Genomic DNA, 18,321 nt, shown 5'->3' on the forward strand with positions numbered 1-18,321 from the left:
AGAGTGCAGAAATCTCCGAAAGCTGGGATGCAGGCACTGTTCCAGAAGATCGGCAGCGTCAACGAACGGCCAGCACGTCGTCCCGAGTCAGTTGTCCTCTGGCCACCGATCCTAGAGGCCAACGTCTCTTCGATTCAGCGATCTGTTGCCCGGATGGATTTGCCCTGAATCTGCTGGATGGCTCTGCTGTTGATGGAGTCGTCGTGTTTCCGTAGCTTCGTTTGACAAATTGACTCGCATCCTGTAGCCTGTCCTGTGCTTTACCGAACTTCCAAGGTTCGAGAACTTTAAATTTCCTGCCTGCTCTCTGCCTGACACATGAGGCTGCCATGGCCCGTGCACGAGCCTCCTGATTTTCCCTTTCCTATTCGGACATTTGGCGATGCTGGCACCTGTTGATCCCGCTGATACTGTTGATACCCTTCCGTCCTCGAAACCCATCCTCCGTCGTCAACCCCGATCCTCTCGGAGGACTCGAATTCCAGATCCGCTTCCCATCGCCATCATGCCTTCACGCTTGAACCTCCCGCCCATCACCCGCATTCTCATCATCACCCTCCTCTCCCAGTCCATCCTCAACGCCGCCATCCGATACAGACAGTGGACCGACGAGTCTAGCATAGTAGTGCCATACCTTATCCTGGTGCCGCAACTCTCTCTGATCTACCCTTGGACCTTCCTCACTACTACGCTGGTCGAGAGCAATCTTTTTACGCTGGGAACAGCTGGCCTGACAATTTTTTATGGTGGAAGATACCTGGAGAGAGCATGGACATCCGCCGGTTTTGCGAAATTCCTCCTGGTGGTCTCAATAATCCCTAATGTGCTATCCTTTGCCATCTTGGTTATCTTGTTTAGTATCACTGGAGATATGCGATGGACGTGAGTCTTCAATGCCCTATCTTGCGCCCCCTGCTGCATGCTGACATCCTTCATAGTTTAACCTCCATCAATGGGTCTATACCTTTACAAATCTCGTTCCTGGTGGCTTTCTCTCAGCTTGTGCCTTCACATACTGTAACGCTCTTCCGCGGAATCGTTTCGCTCCGAGTCCCACGATTCCCCCTCATACACGTCCTGACGGTCTTCCTCCTGTCGCTCACCCCTTTGTTGAGCATCGCCTCGGTCCTCCTCGTCACAAGTGCGTTCTTGACCAGCTGGACATATCTCAGATTCTATAAGTCTGCATTCCCAGACCTGGAAACATCCCAAACGTCAACATTGCGCGGGGACGCTAGCGAGACCTTCGCCTTCGCCGAGTTCTTCCCCAGTCCAGTGAAACCCCTTGTCGCAGCGGTGTCGAATCAAATATTCAGCGTCTTGGTCTCTCTGCGAATATGCACTCCATTCTCCGCAGCTGACGTATCGGCATCTCGAGGAGAGACTTTCGTTCAGAGAAGCGCCCCAGGTGGCGCGAGAGCAGAAGCAGAGCGCCGACGAGCGCTGGCGTTAAAGGCGCTGGATCAACGCCTGAACAATGTAACGGCTAAAGCTACCTCCAAAGCACAACCACCACCTTCGGGCCCCTCGTCGGGTGTCCCAGTTCAAGCCCAGCCGAATTCACAACCTGCGATGCTCGGGGAAACACCATATCAGCCAGATAGGGAGGAAGCGAAATGATAGCATGAAGGGGGGAAGCTTAGGCCGTGGGCGAGGAGGAGTGGCGCGTGATACCTCTTATGTTGGTGAGATCTCCTTGGTGTACCTTTTCAACGATCCCGGGCATATTATCAGCGTGTAATGTCAATTGTACCGTACCTTATTACATCAAAATGATACCCCTGTTCCAAGACGGTCTCCCGTCCGATCGCGCATCATCCCACGCAGTCCCCAGCAGCCAGGTGAGGACCCCATTTCCATTTCCCTTCCCCGCATCCTAGCATTCTACTCCACCTCTCAAAAAGCTTCTTTCCTGCTTCCTTCCTTCCTTCCTTCCCCTCCTCTACGCAGTATATAAGGTAAAGGTAGCGCCCCTCACCCTCTCTCGCCCCCATTCCGAAAAACTAGAAAATCACGTGAGCCAATCCCACGAACCAGAATTCCTCACGCTTGCTGCTGCTACGCAACCCGAGCCGATTGGTCATATCTATCTGAGCTCCAGCTCTAAGGTATGTATGTATGTATGCACGGGGTTCTTATGCAAGTAAGTTAGGTTAGGTAAGGTAGGTGAGGTAGGTGAGGTAGGTAAGGAGAAGGAGAAGGAGAGGGGGGTGGGATAATAATTGTATTAGCATTTAGGCATTTAAGCAAGGTGGGTGACTGGATGGATGGATGGATGGATGGATGGATGGATGGGTGTGTAAAGGGGGGGACGGAGGGGATTTGATTTTGTTTTATATACTTTTGTTTTTTGGTTGGTTTTATTGGGATAGAGTATGGAAAGTGGTGGTGGCTGGCTGGCTATGTATGCGATGGATGATTATGAGATGGAAGATTCTTAGCTGTTAGGAGGAAAAAGGGGGGGGGGGGTGGTTGAATGTATATATTATAAATATGATATGATATGATGATTAGATAGCGGCTTTAAAGCACTGTAATGTAATGTACGATGTACTGTACAATACCAGATTATAACTTGCGTATTATACGATCGATCAGCGTCCCTCGCCCCGATCCGTTTATCTCACTCCTGTGCATGGCATTCCCCCCTCCGCACCCCCAACCAAGCCAAGCCGAGCAGAGCAGGAGGCTAGCTAGCAGGCAAAACGCGGCTAAGGACGTGTACATACAGAATTAGTTGCATGCACATGCTCGCTGCGAGCTTGTTTTTGCTTCTTCTTCTTCTTGTTCTTCTTCCTTTTGCTTTCTTTTTCTTGCTTTCTTGTTTTCCTTCAGGCTTGTTGACGTTAGTTCTGTGTGTTATGCATGTGTGCTGTGAGATTTATGTATATGTATGTATGTAGGTTATTATGGATATGTATATGTATGGAACGATAGACGGAGGTATGGAGAGATGGGATGTATGGAGGGACTGCAATAAAGCTCCGTGCACAGAGGCAGCAGCCGTTCTGGACAGCTGGCGTAGATGTGCATCTGACACCCTGCAGGGCGCCGTTGCAGCAGGCGCCGTGAGGAGGGAGGGGGCTTGTCTCAGGCGTACAATAGGGAGGTATTTTAACACTTGCTTAAACACTTGCTTGGAGGTGGGGGATGGATGCTTGGTGGTGAAGCAAGCAGGGCAGGCATGGCATGAGCCCAGAAGATATCTGACAGCGAGGTTGTGTGGAGGCGCAGATAGAGCAAGGTAAAAGTTCTCTCGTTGGGGATATGCATGATAGCCATCAGGATTTGAAGCCAAAGGTCGGTGGCGTTGAACGCCCACCTCGGCAGCATTGTAGCGTGGGTCTCGATCCAGCCCAGTCGCCAGGTGTGGATACAGACTTAAGTACCTCATTTACCTTGGTGTATTTTCCATTTTCCATTATTATTTCTCCTCCTCTCGCTTTCCCCTCCCCCTTTCCCGAGATGCAGGAGGCCGGGGCGAGAACCAACCGGCGCGTACGCCACATCTCCCTCACAGGCGATACGAGGGGCTAGCACGTGATATGACTGGTGCCCTCTGCCTGCGAGGTTTGTAGTGGCTGTGAAGATCGAGAAGGATAGATAAGTTGGTAAATGCTTAAATCAAAACGATCAACACTCGCACTCTTCTGAATGTAGAGTCACGTGCTCTGGATAGATGGAAGGATGCCGGGCTGATGATGATCGGCTGTGTCCAATAATAGGCCCCGGAGGATGCAGGAGCGTGGAATGCGTTCGGGCCGGGCTAGTGCCCACGTTCTCCACAAAGAGGAAAAGCGGCTGAAGCGCAGGCTGTTGTTTATCGATAGGGAGGCCCTCGTGTGGCAGGTGTGCGCGGGTATCAATAATAGAAGAAAAGACAGAGTGAGGATGAATGGAAGAGACAGAAGAGAAAGCCCTAGCACAAAAATACGAAAATAAGAACCACGAACCCAGCGAGGGATTCAACCAGCTTGAAACTCTTGCATCAGATGCCATCGTAGTAGTTGTTAGGGGCCCAGGGCGGGAGCAAGAATCATCCATCCATCATGGATATAATAATATGGCTTGGCCGGTTTCTGCGCTGATCAGCCACACCCTGCCGTGCGCAGGTGCAGGCAGTATACGGAGCCAGGTGCAGGCGCTATGCCGTGCGACACATAGTCACGCCTGTCACGACTCGCGACGTCGATGTTCCCACTACTAAGTAACTGTCCCACTGTTCACTTCCACTGTCCCACAGGGCCCCACACACGCAAATGCTACGGGGACGTAGCCCTGATCAGGCCTGGTGCGGGAGATCCCCCCTTGGAAGGTGGTCTGGATGCCTGGCTGCCTGGCTGCCTTGACCGCGTTCAACTCCTGAGTCCTGGAGTCCTGAGACCTGAGGCTGCGAGCCGAAGGGTTTTTCGTTTCGCTTAAGCCCAAGGTACAGTAGCACACACGTACTACGTACCTCCGTGCTTTGCCTTGCCTTAGGTACTCCGTACATGGTCGGCCGTGGCGGCAGGGAACAGGGACGGTGGCCACGACATGGGCACCGAGATGGAGATGCATATGGAGATTGGGGATGGGGATGGCCCGGATTGGGGACGAGGGGATCTCTCTCTGCTGCGCGTAGGCGAGGGTGGCGCTGGTGAAGGGGCCTGGTTGTGAGACAAGGAGGCTTATTACTATTCCCTCTTTCCCCCCTCGATGTTCGATTTTCTTTCTTGCTTTTTATGTCCCGTCTTATCCTTATTAACCCCCTCTGGCCTCGTTGTATTGTTGTTGTTGGGGTACGGATTTCAGCTGCCGCATCTGCTGGCGGGATACAGAGGACTGACTGGTTTGGCGACAGCCACACCACACATAAAAGAGTCCGTGCTAGACGATACGACGTCCCTAAGGTATATCCCTAAGGTAAGGTAGGTAGGTAGTATAGCAGTAGACACGGTAGGTACAGCGCAGCCATCTCGTGCACCCCGAGGCGGGGAAGGATTGGTGTGCGGGAACTGGACGGAGGGAGGACCTCAGTCAGCAGCAGCGCTTGCTGTGAGTAATGGACAAGTACCTGAGTATCGAGGAATCGTGGCCTAGCACGGGACTGATTGGCAGGTAAATGGAGTGATGTATGGGTTGAGAAGAGTCGAGAAAGGCGTGTGGCGAGAGCAGCATATCTGCGGTGGCCCTCCGTATGTAAGATTACCTTTTGGGACGGATCGCCCCCGGCTCCGAGGACGCATCGAACATCGCAGACTAGGAGATAAACACGCGGACTATTGTTTTTGAACCATCCTATGATTATCCTGTCACTACGGCGCCGGACTGTCTTATTTATTCTCCCGTTGCTACAGTAGGTATCATATTATCGTCATGATGCAAGCACAGGCACAGCGCAGCACCGCGCTGCTGCTGGTCGAGATGGCGGGCACATGACGAGCCCTGGTCCGGCCGTTGATGATGAGATGCGCGACCGCCGACGGCTCGAATAACCGCCTCCCTCTTGCCAATATGACACCGTACGCCGTAAGACCAGGGTTAATAATAACAAACGCGCCTTGCCGCTTCGAGCAGTAAAAGTTTCTCCAGAATCCAGACCCGCACCTTACCCACCTCGCCCACCTCGCCCACCTCGCCCACTTCGCCCACTTCGCCCACCTTCTGCCCACGCAGCGGCTTACTAAGTAGGGCCGCGCTAGCCCCTTTCCGGGGTCGTTCGGAGCCCTGGCTCTTCTGCGCGCTAACGCGATGCGTCATGACCCCCCCAGCCCCGCCACGCCTCACACCGATCAACTGAATCACTGATGATCCTGCTCGGCTGCTCCTGCTCCTGATCCCGGTCCCGTCCCTCCTGGGCGTGCGGCTTTGCCCTTTAGACCGTAGCCCACTTGCGACACTTGCTCTTCCCCCCGGCTGGCCCGACTGCCCAAAATTCCAAACCGAGAAGCCGGTGCTGTACCGCAGGGCGCTGCACTACGCCCCGAATGTACCGCGTCTGGCGTAACTGGACACAGCACTCAGAGTCCCAGACAACCCCCCGGCGAGGGAGAGGCAACTAGGTAGCTGTCTCCTCTCTTCTCTCTTCTCTGTTCTCTCGTCCTGGACAATAATGCCTTACGTAGCACCCGCACTGCCCGCGGGCGGGATAGCGAGGGGACCCGCAAGCGAAAACAATCCAGTCCAGTGCTGCGTGCCTCCCTTCCCTGTCCCGATTGGGGAATCATGCGCAGGACCGCGGCGCCACGCCATTGGCTACCGCCCCGGAAGTCAGAAGTGTTTGGCGGCTACGGCTAATGGTGGTTAGCGAGGGCTAGCGACCAACGGGCCCATGGATGATGGGATGGGACAGACAGTCTCCGGAAGGAAAGTCGCACCATGCCTGCACTCGCCAAGCTGCCGGGGGCCCGTACGTGCATGTGGCGCTAGGCTAGGCTGGAACCCCCCCCTTGGCCCCGCGCGGCGCGAAGCTACCCCTTTAGGCTAAGCGCACGCTGCGTTCCTTTCGTTCCTTTCGTCGGCGTCAGACACGCTTCCCGCCTCGGCCGGCCGCTCTAGGCAAGGGTACTTGAGACTCTGCGGACTGCCCAAGTACCTAGTAGGTACCCTCCGCTGGGTTAGGGTTCTCGGTGGCTCGAATGGCGCGCTCTTGTTCTTCTTCACGCCCTCCCGTCATCCCTTCTTCCTTTCCTGCTCCCCGACCTGCGAGTGAGCCTCAGATCCTCCCATCTCGCCTCTCTCTCTCTCGCCCGCCCGCATCAATAACCTCACTTCTCCTCGTCGCCGTCGCTGCTGTCGAAGACGAGAACTGCTGTCGCTCGCTCGAGCCGCAGTTGACCCTTCTCGCTACCCACGTACCGTCTGTGTGTGTTCGGGATTAATCGAGAGATCCTGGGAAACGAAACGCCACGGCTCTCGGTCGCATCGACATCCTCATCGCCTCCCATCTGCGCACTTCCCTCTGGTCTTCACCCTCAGATCTCAATCCCCTCCTCGCATGGTCGACGTCGATCGCACTTGCTACTGCCGAATCGCGATTTTGCTATAGTCTTGTCGCCCTTGCTTCCTGCTGAAGCATTGACGAGACATCGGGGCGCCAGGCTCTCAGCGCACTCTCTCCGGCCTCACAGCCCGCTGCTAGATGTCGGTATCGACTATGGCTACCCATCATCCTTCGCCTCCAGCAGGCATGCAATTGCATCATGGACCGCCAGGAGGCCCTCCTCCCCCAGTTATGGCGCCGCAGCAACCGCAACCGCAACAACAGTGGCCTGCTGCGCAGCAGATGGCCGCGATGAATGAGGCGGTGTGGCTTCAACTTGGTAAGGCCACTCTCACAAGATCAACTTGAGCAGTACTGACCAGCTCTACCAGGGAGCGTCGCGGAACTCATGGGCAATCTTGAAGAGGCCATGATTGCGTATGAACATGCACTTCGTTGCAACCCAAGATCTATCCCGGCCATGAATGCTATCAGCTGTATCCTTCGTACGCAAGAGCAATTTCATAAGGCGGTCGAGTATCTTCAGAATATTCTCAAGTTGGATGCGAATAATGGTGATGTCTGGGGAAGTCTAGGTGAGTATCTCGGCTTCCCATGCCCTGCGTCACTAATCTGATAACGTAGGCCATTGCTACTTGATGATGGACGACTTGCAACAGGCATATTCTGCTTATCAGCAAGCTCTGTATCATCTCAGAGATCCAAAGGTTGGCTCACCCGCCCCCGCCCCCAATACGGTGAATGTGGCCAAAGCTGACGGGCCGAAAAATCAGGAGCCCAAACTCTGGTATGGGATCGGAATCCTGTACGACCGATATGGGTCACTGGAACATGCCGAAGAAGCTTTTTCGCAGGTCATGCGCATGCAGCCAGACTTTGAAAAGGCGAATGAGATTTACTTCCGACTGGGTATAATTTACAAGCAACAACAAAAGTACCAACAGAGTCTCGAGGTATGTCGCAGAAAACAATTCGAAATAAGCAAGGCACTAATAATACACAGTGCTTCAGATATATAGTCTCTGTACCACCCACTCCGTTGACTGAGGAAGATATCTGGTTTCAAATTGGACATGTTCATGAGCAACAGAAAGATGTAAGTGGCGAAGGAGGGAAATGTGATTACCTCATTCTAACAGAATAACAGTACGATAATGCCAAGTTGGCCTATAGGCGTGTGCTTGACCGAGATCCCAACCATGCCAAGGTCCTCCAACAGCTTGGCTGGCTGCACCATCAACAAAGCAACAGTTTCAGTAGTCAGGAGAGTGCAATTGAGTATCTGGAAAAATCTGTCAGCTCTGGTAAGACGAGTCAAAAACCATCAGCCCTCCATTACACGCGCTAACACGTGGCAGACCAAAGTGATGCGCAAAGTTGGTATCTGCTTGGTCGGTGTTACATGTCGCAGCAGAAGTACCCAAAGGCGTACGAGGCCTATCAGCAAGCCGTCTACCGAGACGGACGGAACCCGACATTCTGGTGCTCGATTGGCGTTTTGTACTATCAAATCAACCAGTACCGAGATGCGCTAGATGCATATTCCCGTGCGATACGCTTGAACCCGTACATCTCCGAAGTCTGGTACGACCTTGGGACTCTGGTAAGTCTGCTTCAGATCCGTCCAATCTTGCTTGAGCCATCACTAACCGTTGTGTTAGTATGAATCATGTAACAATCAGATCAACGATGCGCTGGATGCGTATCAACGCGCCGCAGAGCTTGACCCGAGCAATATCCACATCAAGGCTCGTCTCCAGCTATTACGCAGCGGACAGAGCAATGGCATGCCTGGGCAGAACAGCGCGCCGCTCCCCCAAGATGTTCATCCCCAAGCGTATCAAGCTAGCGGAGCCGTTGGACCCCCTGCGCCTCAATGGGGAAATGCGGCTCCTCAACCTCCACCTAATGGTCCGCCCGGTGGCCCATCAGCGAATGGCTGGGGAAGCCGACTTGCTGAGATCAACCCCCCACCTCAGCCTCCCAACCCTTATGATAGGGAGCCTGCTAGGGGTCCTATCCCGCCTCCTCCACGTGCCCCGAGCCCCAGACAAGAGCAGCAGATCAGGCAGTACCCAGGCCAACCTTCCGATCGCCAGGCCCCATTGCCGCCACCTCGTCGGTCACCCCCTCGTGAACACCACGCGTCCATGGCCCCGTATTCTGGACCAGGACTTGTGGCTCCTCCTCCTCCGCCACAGTCCCAAGCCCCACCACCATCCCAGCCGCAACGAGTTTCAAATCCTAACTACGCCGGCCCTGGACCCTCTGCGGCACTCCCCCCTGCTCCAAATGGGATGAATGGCCCAGGACCAGGTCAAGCCCAAGCCCAAGGCTCCCTTCCACCCTTCGGTCGAGGTAGCAGTCCGCGACCAGAAGTAAGACCAATCATGGAGAATAATCGAATGCCCTCACCCAAAGCTGGCTATCCCCACCAACCTTACCAGCACCACCCAGATATCTCTAATCCAGGCGGGATCGAAGGTGGTGCTCCCGCGCCACCATCTGCTATGGTTGCCGAAGCTGCGGCGGCGGCGGCGGAGCGTAATGGGGACAGGCCTGCATCAGTGGGTCCTAAGAGGCATCGAGAATGGGAAGAGGAGACGTCGGTGAAGAAGCCTGCATCCGAAGAGAATCGGGCGCGGATGGATGATCTACATCATCGTAGACCCTCAACCCCATCTGGAGAGCCGTTCCGACGCAGCTCCTCTGAAGCTCGTCGCGCCGAGGATCAACGTCGCATTGAAGATCAACGTCGCGCCGATGATCAAAGACGTGCAGAGGACCAACGCCGCGCTGAAGAGCAGCATCGTGCGAATGAAAATTACCATCCATCTGAGGCAGCCCATCATCCCCCAACGCATGGACCACCAAACCACTTGCCACCTATGCAGCAAGGGCCTCCTCCTCCTCCAGCCCATACTCCTATCCACGAACAACACCAAGCACCTCCTCCACCGCCAGCTCAAAAGGAGTATCCCGTCGACGGGCGAGAACGGGAGAGGGAACGCGAACGGCTGGAGCTTCCTCCACCACCTCCTCCGGTTGGAGAGCCTGAACGGGCTGCGCGGAAGATGGATGTTGACGAAGACTATGATGATGATGGTGAGGATGAGAAGAAAGGAGGAGTAGGGTCAGCGACTGGCTCTGGGCCAGGGTCTACCTCTGGAGAGGCTAAGATTAATTCTCCGACTGCCGTTAATGGACATGTTGCGAATGGTGTTGCGAATGGGATACCAAATGGCCAGACGAAAGTAGAGGCTGCGCCTTAAATGTATGTAGCTTTTTTATCAACGATAGCGATAATGATTTTATGTATAAATCATTGTGTTTAAATTCAAGAATCTTAATTGAGCATCTAGTTGTAAGTTCCTCATGACGGCGGGTATGATAGCAGATATGTAGCTACGGTACTATTGTAGATTGAGTACAAGTATCTTTCGGGAGTGGACCTAACAGGTACCTTAGGTGTGTTTTGCCATGTGATTGTAAGTTTCATTGAGGTTGTGATGTAGCTTGCGCATTCCATTGTTAAGTGCAGAAGATACCTCAAAATCCTTCTACTACCTGGTATTTCTCTGTTTCTTACCTAAGGGTACCTTACCACTGCACTTCCCAGTACGGAGGTGGTTCGGTCCCGAGTCACGTGTGCGTGCGAGAGGGTTAATCGGCTCGCTAACTTTAGCGCAAACATTAGCGCACGAGATCCCACACTGAACTTTTTGCCCAATATTTGAGAGTTGAAGAACTTCCTTTCTATCAACACCCTCAACGCACGCCAATCTCGACGACCATTGATCTCCAGATATCCTGTGTAGGTATCTCCTGAGATCTCGAAAATGAGTCACCGTAAATTCGAGGCGCCCCGCCACGGCTCTCTTGCCTACCTTCCGCGCAAGAGAGCTTCCCGTCACCGTGGAAAGGTCAAGAGGTGAAAAAAGTTCCATCCAAGCCCTCCCGTTAGAGCTCACTGACGTTCAATAGCTTCCCTAAGGATGACCCCAAGAAGCCTGTCCACCTCACTGCCTCCCTTGGTTACAAGGCCGGTATGACCACCATCGTCCGTGACCTCGACCGACCTGGCGCGAAATCACACAAGAAGGAGATCGTGGAGGCAGTCACTGTCATTGAGACACCACCGGTACGAACAATGCAGCCCGCTTGGCTTTGTGCCAATGGCTAACATCTTTATAGGTGATCGTTGTTGGTCTAGTGGGTTACATCGAGACTCCTCGTGGTCTCCGATCTCTCACAACTGTCTGGGCTGAGCACCTGAGCGACGAGGTCAAGCGCCGATTCTACAAGAACTGGTACAGAAGCAAGAAGAAGGCCTTCACCAAGTACGCCAAGAAGCACTCTGAGAACAACGGTGCCTCCATCACCCGCGAGCTCGAGCGCATCAAGAAGTACTGCACTGTCGTCCGTGTCCTCGCCCACACCCAAATCCGCAAGACCCCTCTCAAGCAAAAGAAGGCCCACTTGATGGAGATCCAGGTCAACGGCGGTAGCGTTGCCGACAAGGTTGACTTCGCCCACGGTCTGTTCGAGAAGCCAGTTGAGATCAGCTCCATCTTCGAGCAGGATGAGATGATCGATGTCATTGCTGTCACCAAGGGTAAGGGTTTCCAAGGTGTCACCAGCAGATGGGGAACCAAGAAGCTTCCAAGAAAGACACACAAGGGTCTCAGAAAGGTTGCTTGTATCGGTGCTTGGCATCCTTCCCACGTCCAATGGACTGTTGCCCGTGCTGGTCAAGACGGATACCACCACCGTACCTCTGTCAACCACAAGGTCTACCGTATTGGCAAGGGTGACGATGACTCTAACGCATCCACTGAGTTCGATATCTCCAAGAAGCGCATCACTCCGTAAGTACCTGATCTCTCTATCTTGGGTAACTAAGACTGACCGTTTTTAGTATGGGTGGTTTCGTCCGATATGGTGAGGTCAAGAACGACTTCATCATCGTCAAGGGTTCAGTTCCAGGTGTTAAGAAGCGTGTCATGACTCTCCGAAAGTCAATGTTCGTCCACACCTCAAGAAAGGCACTCGAGAAGGTCGACTTGAAATGGATCGACACTTCATCCGAGTTCGGTCACGGTGCATACCAAACTCCCCAGGAGAAGCACGCCTTCATGGGTAAGTTCACCGACTTCTCGAGTTTTCTTCACGGTCTTACTAATTTATTACAGGTACGCTCAAGAAGGATATCGCTTCTTCCTCTTAAATTTGGTCTTGATTTCTTTTCCGGCTTTGCGATCTGGTGTAGAGGGGAATTATTGGCATTTCGTGCTCGATGTGACCGGTCACCAATGGCCATGGCATGGATTTATTAGCAATGAAAGGCTATGAATACATGTCAAAATACACTCTTAACGCCCAATAATGAATGAATGTGACCGTCTTCAAGTCATTGATGCGAATTTGTAGCTTTTTTGTTGTTGTGTTTTTCCTTTTTCCCACTTAACGCGCTACAACACTCCGACACCCGCGAGGAGCGATATTTGTGACGATATCGTCATCGGTCCTCGCATAGTGAAGCACGTCCCATCTCCACACCCCACCACCTACATATATATACTCAGTCCCACGAAATGACATGGACGTAATTCTTTCAGCACTTGCCACCGCCCTAAAACCATTCAAGCATTCGCGGGACAAGAGAGCTACACGACGAAACAAATCACACGACCGCCCCGAGCCACCGCAACCATTCTCGCCCACGCCAGATTCGGGTGCCGAGGGCGCGCAGCCAGCTCCCGCTCCTGCAGCTCCAGCGTCATCGTCAGCGTCAGGAGTAGGTGGAACTGCTCAGGTTGCGCAAGGCGTTGGAACAGTAGTAGCAGTTCCCGCGCCGTTGGCTACAGCGTGAGCTCCAACCGTTCTCCTTCATCCTCTTCATCTCTATCTCTTCTGCGTGCAGGAAGCTCTAGCATCAGGGAGAGAGGTACACGGGCTGAACGCTTCCCCTACAGCACGAGCCATAGCAGCAGCGACGCGCAACGAGAGGCCGAGACTACGCACACGATGGCGACAGACGAGGACTATGCCGCGTTCCTAGAGAAGGCCAATGCAGACCCGAGTGAAGGAATCAGCGCAACGCAGAGCGTTGGCAGGGCAGGACTTAAAGCCGTGGATGAGGGTGAGGCAATCCCGGCGGTGCTGAAGAGCGCTGTCGCAGATGCGTTCTATGTCAGTGATGCAGATGAGCCTTTTGAGCCCGTCTGCTTGAATCTACCGGAGGATAAGGGCACATTGCCTGATGAAGGTGCGTTCTTCTGTCCTGTTTGTTTGCTCTTGAAGCATTGATCGCGGAGCTGACATTGCTGTAGCCACATTCGCAAAGCTGGTCGAGCACCCACAGCCGGAGGAGGCAGTGGTCGAGATCATGGATATTGGGAAGTGGGATCCGCAGGGGCAGTATAAAGAGCTTGTGGATGCGACGCGGAAGGCTACGAAGGGGAGCGATGTTATGGTTTATAGGATTGAGCGAGGTGGATCTAGGGTCGAATACTGGCTGGTTGGGGTAGAAGGGGGAAAGCTTTTGGGAGTCAAGGCTTTGGCTATTGAGAGTTGAGGACCTTGGGTTGGTGATGATATATGGAACTGAGATGGCAATCATCCAGGACTACGAGCGCCTGGATATCCACTCTTTATTGTATACAGCACGATGCGACTCGTCTCCCGTGGTCAAGCCACAATATAATATCAAGATACCAAACCAGCCCTCCTCTCCAATTCCCACTTCGTCCTCTGCTACTTCCCTGGTTCAGAAGAGCTCCTACGCTGTGCAGACCAGGCAGGCAAGTCTAGTGCCAGCCAAAATTAGCACCGGCACCCGATCCCGAAACGCTGCAGGCTCATACTCGATCTTGATCTCCAACCTCACACGAACGTATGGTCCATATGCATTATCGTCCGCCCCTCAAAATCTCCAGACTCCAGCCCTCCTACACTCCCAGTTTGAGGAGGGCGGGGCGGGGGTCACGTGTTCAGCGGAAATTACCCGGTTACGGAAACGAAGGGCTGGGAAAGCCGGGGGGCTCTGGGAGAGAGAGAGTGGTAGTGCGTCCCCACCGCATGGTAACGGCGCAACGCAGTCCCCTAGGTCCGGAGTCGGGACGGAGTAAAGGGCAGGCAGGCCCCGGGCCACACGCACGCACGGGAGAAGGAGAATTAAAGAAGAAAATGGAGGAGGGGTTTTTTTAGGGGTTTTTCTCGCATGCGAATAGATTGGAGGTGAGTAGGTATGAATAAGGGGCTGTTTCACGCGTATGTAGGTATATGCGTATGCGTATATGTCCCTACAGGCCGATGGACATATGAATGTGGTATTTATGAAGTCCACGATCGAATCGAGGATAGACTTCGAGGCACTTGTGGTAGTGTCATTCTAGCATTTTCTACCCTCCAGTTGCCTCCGCCCGGCCCAGCACCAACACCAGCGCCAGAGGCAGAACCCAAAAAAGCAAGGCAAAGCAGGGTTCCACGGAACGGCACTTGGGTTCCGTCATGCGCAGGCCGTGGAAGTGTAGGTGTAAGAGTATGAGTTGTAGGCGCAAGTGAAAATAGAAAGGTTGGTCGGTGGTCGGGGTAGAGGAAGAAGTGGTGTATGGAGAACTTATACTTTATCTGTCCAATTTGCTTTTTCCTTTAGGGAGACATGGATATCCCATGCATGCTAGAGGGCCATACGATATTGTTCTGCGCGGTATCGATTTATGTATACGTATGCATGGACCAGCTAATCATAAAGACCCCTTCTCTCTTCTCCCTTCTCCCCTGGATCAGGATTCAGGATTCAGGACTCCCCAGCAGTGCCGAGACGAGGACGCCTCGCACCCCTGAGTCCACACAATCCGTGGTCTTTGCAATTCCTCTGCTCTGAGAAGTTGAGAACCTTCTACTTCACACAGGATGGCGGCCGCAGAGATGGACGGCTCTGAGACCTGTTCCTATTTTTATTTTTACATATAGTGGACCCCTTCTTTTTTTCGCTGGGAAAGAATGCTCCGGGCGGTGCGGTGCTAATGTAATGTAATGTAGTGTGTACCGTTGAATAGTGGACATTGGTACGCGGCCCCGTCGTGTAAGTAAGTAGTAGTCGTATGTACGAGAGGCAGCAATAATCATGCTACGGAGTAATTATCATTACTTATTATTAGCCGGCAGCAGAGGATCACAACAAGACAGGTCCGTGTCGTCAAAGACTCCCTTTGGACACGATGCTTTAGACAGATTCTTAGCAGCATTCTCTCCGCCCTCCCCTACCTACGCATTGAAACAAAAACAGTGACAACAACAACAACTTTAATTGTTAGATCTTTTTCTATTCGCCCATCTCCTTATCCTCCATCTTCCTCCACTCTCCTGTCCGTCCCCAAAACCCTTCGTGGTTAGCCCCGTTCGCTTGAGTCGTGTCTTGTCTGCTCCGTACTCCTAACCTCGACCACGACCCATCAACCTCGTAAGCGCCTCCAACATCGCCACAACTTCGTAAGTTCGTGAAGGGTCTTACTTGAATTACCGCCCTCTTCCCCCAGGTTGTCCTTTCAACCGCGTCATTCGTTCATCTTCTGCCTATCTTCCCATTATCACACTCTTTTTCTCGTGTGTCCTGTCGGACGCTCTCGCTCATCCTGCGCGTTGTTCCCTGCTCCCCGAGCCTTCCTTCTGAATTAACTATCCTCTGCACGAAAACCAACGCTCGACAGATCAGAAAGGCTCGCGACTGTCGACAGCACAAAAGTTATTTGTGCCATTGAGATACCTCTAGTCCGCCCCCCGCCCCCGGTTCGATTCTTCAGATCGATCTATCTCCACACCGACCCCCTGAACCCCTAGCAAGAGGGCAGATGCGAGCGGCTTGTTGATACCTTGATCCGGGCAAACCACAACCATCGCCATGGATTCCCTCACAGTGGATTCCGAGGACTCGCGAAGATCGCGGAGGCCTCCCCATATCACGGTGAACTCAGGTAGTGGAGGGGATATACTTGACAGCATGCGGTCTGACAATAGTTCACCCTCGCCGTCTACAGCAGGCACCCCAGTGTCCTCAAGACAATTATTACCACAGCAGAGACCAGCGACGAGCCCAGCACCGCGGGGGGCTACGCCGGGCCCTTCAATATACGGTGCCCCCGATGTGGCAGAGTCATCGGAGATGTTGCTCGCCCCTACGAGAGCACGAGGTGCTCGTTCCTACCAAGATCTGCAAAATGATCCCATATCACGCACTGCATCAGCAATATCGTCTGCGAGAACTAGTTGGAGTTCAGATGCTGGAAGCAGAGACAGTCGGCATGGGCCATTCGCCTCGCCTTTCGATGATTCTAGAGCTCCTTCGCGGGCTGGTAGCGATGACGATATCAACACCCAGACGGTATCAGAGAAGTACAACATCATGCCCTCAGCCGGCCTGTTGCTCTTCCCCGAAGATGTCGAGAAGGACGACTACCTACACAATCCGGATCCGAGCGACAAGGAGCGAGAAAAGTGCGATTTCTGTTCGAAAAGAGGTATTATAAATCTTGGAGGCTTGGCATTCATTACTCTTGGAGTTCTGGCATTGTTCATTGCGTACCCCGTTGTGTATGTACCTTCCAGGTCTGCGCACCCTGTCTTCATCCACTGACCCTCTACAGGACCGCCGTTAGAAAGGCAGTAGCACCAAAGGAGGTTTCTCCGGGCTGCTCCAGTGCAGTTGATTGCTTGTCAGACAAAGTGCCCATGCTGAAGAACGTAAGATCTGGCCTCATTGATCCTGATACCCCCAAGTCCGAATATACAAGGACATCAAATGATGGCACAACACTTCAGCTCCAGGTATGTATCGGCTACTTTCAATTTTTCGAGGTCTGAATTAACCTTCATAGTTCTCGGATGAGTTCAACACGGACGGACGAACCTTCTACGATGGCGACGACCCATTCTTCCAGGGGGTGGACATATGGTATGGTGTCACGCAGGATCTCGAATGGTACGATCCAGATGCCATCTCAACCGAGAATGGAACACTCAATATCAAGTTCGACGCGTTCCAAAGTCATAACCTCAACTACCGTTCGGGTATGTTGCAGTCATGGAACAAACTGTGTTTCAAGGGCGGTCGATTGGAAGCAAGCATTTCGCTGCCTGGACGAGGTGACCTTTCCGGCTTCTGGCCCGGTTTCTGGGCTATGGGTAACCTTGGAAGACCTGGATATCCTGCGACCACGGAAGGCATGTGGCCCTACAGCTACTGGAATGGATGTGATGCAGGCATTACCGCAAATCAGAGCTCTACGGACGGTATAAGCTATCTACCTGGAATGCGTTTGCCAGCATGCACCTGCAGCGGAGAAGATCACCCTACACCTGGAATCTCTCGATCAGCTCCCGAAATCGATGCTGTCGAAGCTTCTGTTGGATGGCTGGGTCCTGGGCAATACGTGCGCGGAACTGGTGAGGTGTCTCAATCCTTCCAGGTAGCCCCGTTTGATATCTTCTATCAGCCGGACTACGACTATGTAGAGGTCTATGACACTGAGATTACCAGCATGAACACGTATCGTGGTGGACCCTACCAACAAGCCTTCTCGGCGCTGTCGTGGTTGAACAACGATTGGTATGATGGGAAGGCCTACCAGACCTTCGGCTTTGAATATAATCCCGGGCCCCAGGGGGATCTTAGTTGGTTTGTGGGAAATGACTATACGTGGAAGATGGATGCTCGGTCCCTTAAACCTAATGGGAATGTTGGACAGCGAATTTTACCGGAGGAACCGATGTCTCTCATCGTTAACTTTGGTATGTCGAACACGTTCGCCCAGGTCCTCTTGGCAAACCTCGCCAAGCTCCTACCTGCCACGATGCGGGTCGACTACATTCGAATCTACCAAGATCCCAACGAGGCGTCGGTGACATGCGATCCGGAGGGCTATGAAACAACCGAGTATATTAAGGCTCATCCCCTGGCGTATAATGTAAGATTCTCCCTTTTCCACAGCTCATGGGTATCTAAGGCGATTGCTAACTCCTTGGTAGAACCCCAATCTAACGAGCTGGGCGGACACAGGTTATTCCTGGCCCCAAAACACATTGGTGGATGGCTGCACAGCGTGATTCGGGTAATCCTGACCTTGGTTATGCCATCCACGCCTCGAATACCACTTTCTAGCCTGTCCAGATCTGGTTCTAATTAGGTTCTGGACAGTGCCCGGCCGGCGAATTTCTTTCTCGCCGGCTGTTTTCAAAGTTTCATTGATCCAACAACTGTTTATTTGGGTCTCTCACTCTCTCCAGGCAATCCCTCGAGACAGTACGAATTTTACGTACGATAAAAGATAGAAGGCGAA

At 53.1% G+C, this 18,321-nt stretch overlaps 6 protein-coding genes across 6 annotated transcripts; all 6 read left to right on the forward strand.

Annotated features, from left to right (window-relative positions):
- Positions 1–505: 505 nt before the first annotated feature.
- Positions 506–1,620, forward strand: M430DRAFT_100079 (hypothetical protein; the record flags this gene model as incomplete). The annotated part of the gene is made up of 2 exons (XM_024860606.1): positions 506–882; positions 939–1,620. The coding sequence occupies 2 exons, from the start codon at positions 506–508 to the stop codon at positions 1,618–1,620; spliced, it is 1,059 nt and encodes a 352-aa protein (XP_024721764.1).
- Positions 1,621–7,135: 5,515 nt separating this feature from the next.
- On the forward strand, positions 7,136–10,254 carry M430DRAFT_50157 (hypothetical protein; the record flags this gene model as incomplete). Its single annotated transcript, XM_024868124.1, has 8 exons — positions 7,136–7,301; positions 7,354–7,557; positions 7,607–7,689; positions 7,756–7,935; positions 7,986–8,078; positions 8,130–8,286; positions 8,341–8,585; positions 8,644–10,254. The coding sequence occupies 8 exons, from the start codon at positions 7,136–7,138 to the stop codon at positions 10,252–10,254; spliced, it is 2,739 nt and encodes a 912-aa protein (XP_024721765.1).
- Positions 10,255–10,821: 567 nt separating this feature from the next.
- Positions 10,822–12,209, forward strand: M430DRAFT_58322 (hypothetical protein; the record flags this gene model as incomplete). Its single annotated transcript, XM_024868722.1, has 5 exons — positions 10,822–10,913; positions 10,967–11,123; positions 11,177–11,850; positions 11,901–12,121; positions 12,175–12,209. The coding sequence occupies 5 exons, from the start codon at positions 10,822–10,824 to the stop codon at positions 12,207–12,209; spliced, it is 1,179 nt and encodes a 392-aa protein (XP_024721766.1).
- Positions 12,210–13,009: 800 nt separating this feature from the next.
- On the forward strand, positions 13,010–13,559 carry M430DRAFT_50159 (hypothetical protein; the record flags this gene model as incomplete). Its single annotated transcript, XM_024868125.1, has 2 exons — positions 13,010–13,250; positions 13,315–13,559. 2 exons carry the CDS (start codon positions 13,010–13,012, stop codon positions 13,557–13,559), a joined length of 486 nt encoding a protein of 161 aa, XP_024721767.1.
- A 34-nt stretch (positions 13,560–13,593) lies between these two features.
- Positions 13,594–14,112, forward strand: M430DRAFT_18651 (hypothetical protein; the record flags this gene model as incomplete). Its single annotated transcript, XM_024863917.1, has 1 exon — positions 13,594–14,112. The coding sequence occupies one exon, from the start codon at positions 13,594–13,596 to the stop codon at positions 14,110–14,112; it is 519 nt and encodes a 172-aa protein (XP_024721768.1).
- Positions 14,113–15,887: 1,775 nt separating this feature from the next.
- M430DRAFT_101025 (glycoside hydrolase family 16 protein) lies at positions 15,888–18,088 on the forward strand (the record flags this gene model as incomplete). The annotated part of the gene is made up of 4 exons (XM_024860673.1): positions 15,888–16,576; positions 16,630–16,810; positions 16,861–17,949; positions 18,011–18,088. The coding sequence occupies 4 exons, from the start codon at positions 15,888–15,890 to the stop codon at positions 18,086–18,088; spliced, it is 2,037 nt and encodes a 678-aa protein (XP_024721769.1).
- Positions 18,089–18,321: the final 233 nt, after the last annotated feature.

Source organism: Amorphotheca resinae, assembly GCF_003019875.1.
Source record: "Amorphotheca resinae ATCC 22711 unplaced genomic scaffold M430scaffold_5, whole genome shotgun sequence".
NCBI lineage: Eukaryota > Fungi > Ascomycota > Leotiomycetes > Helotiales > Amorphothecaceae > Amorphotheca > Amorphotheca resinae.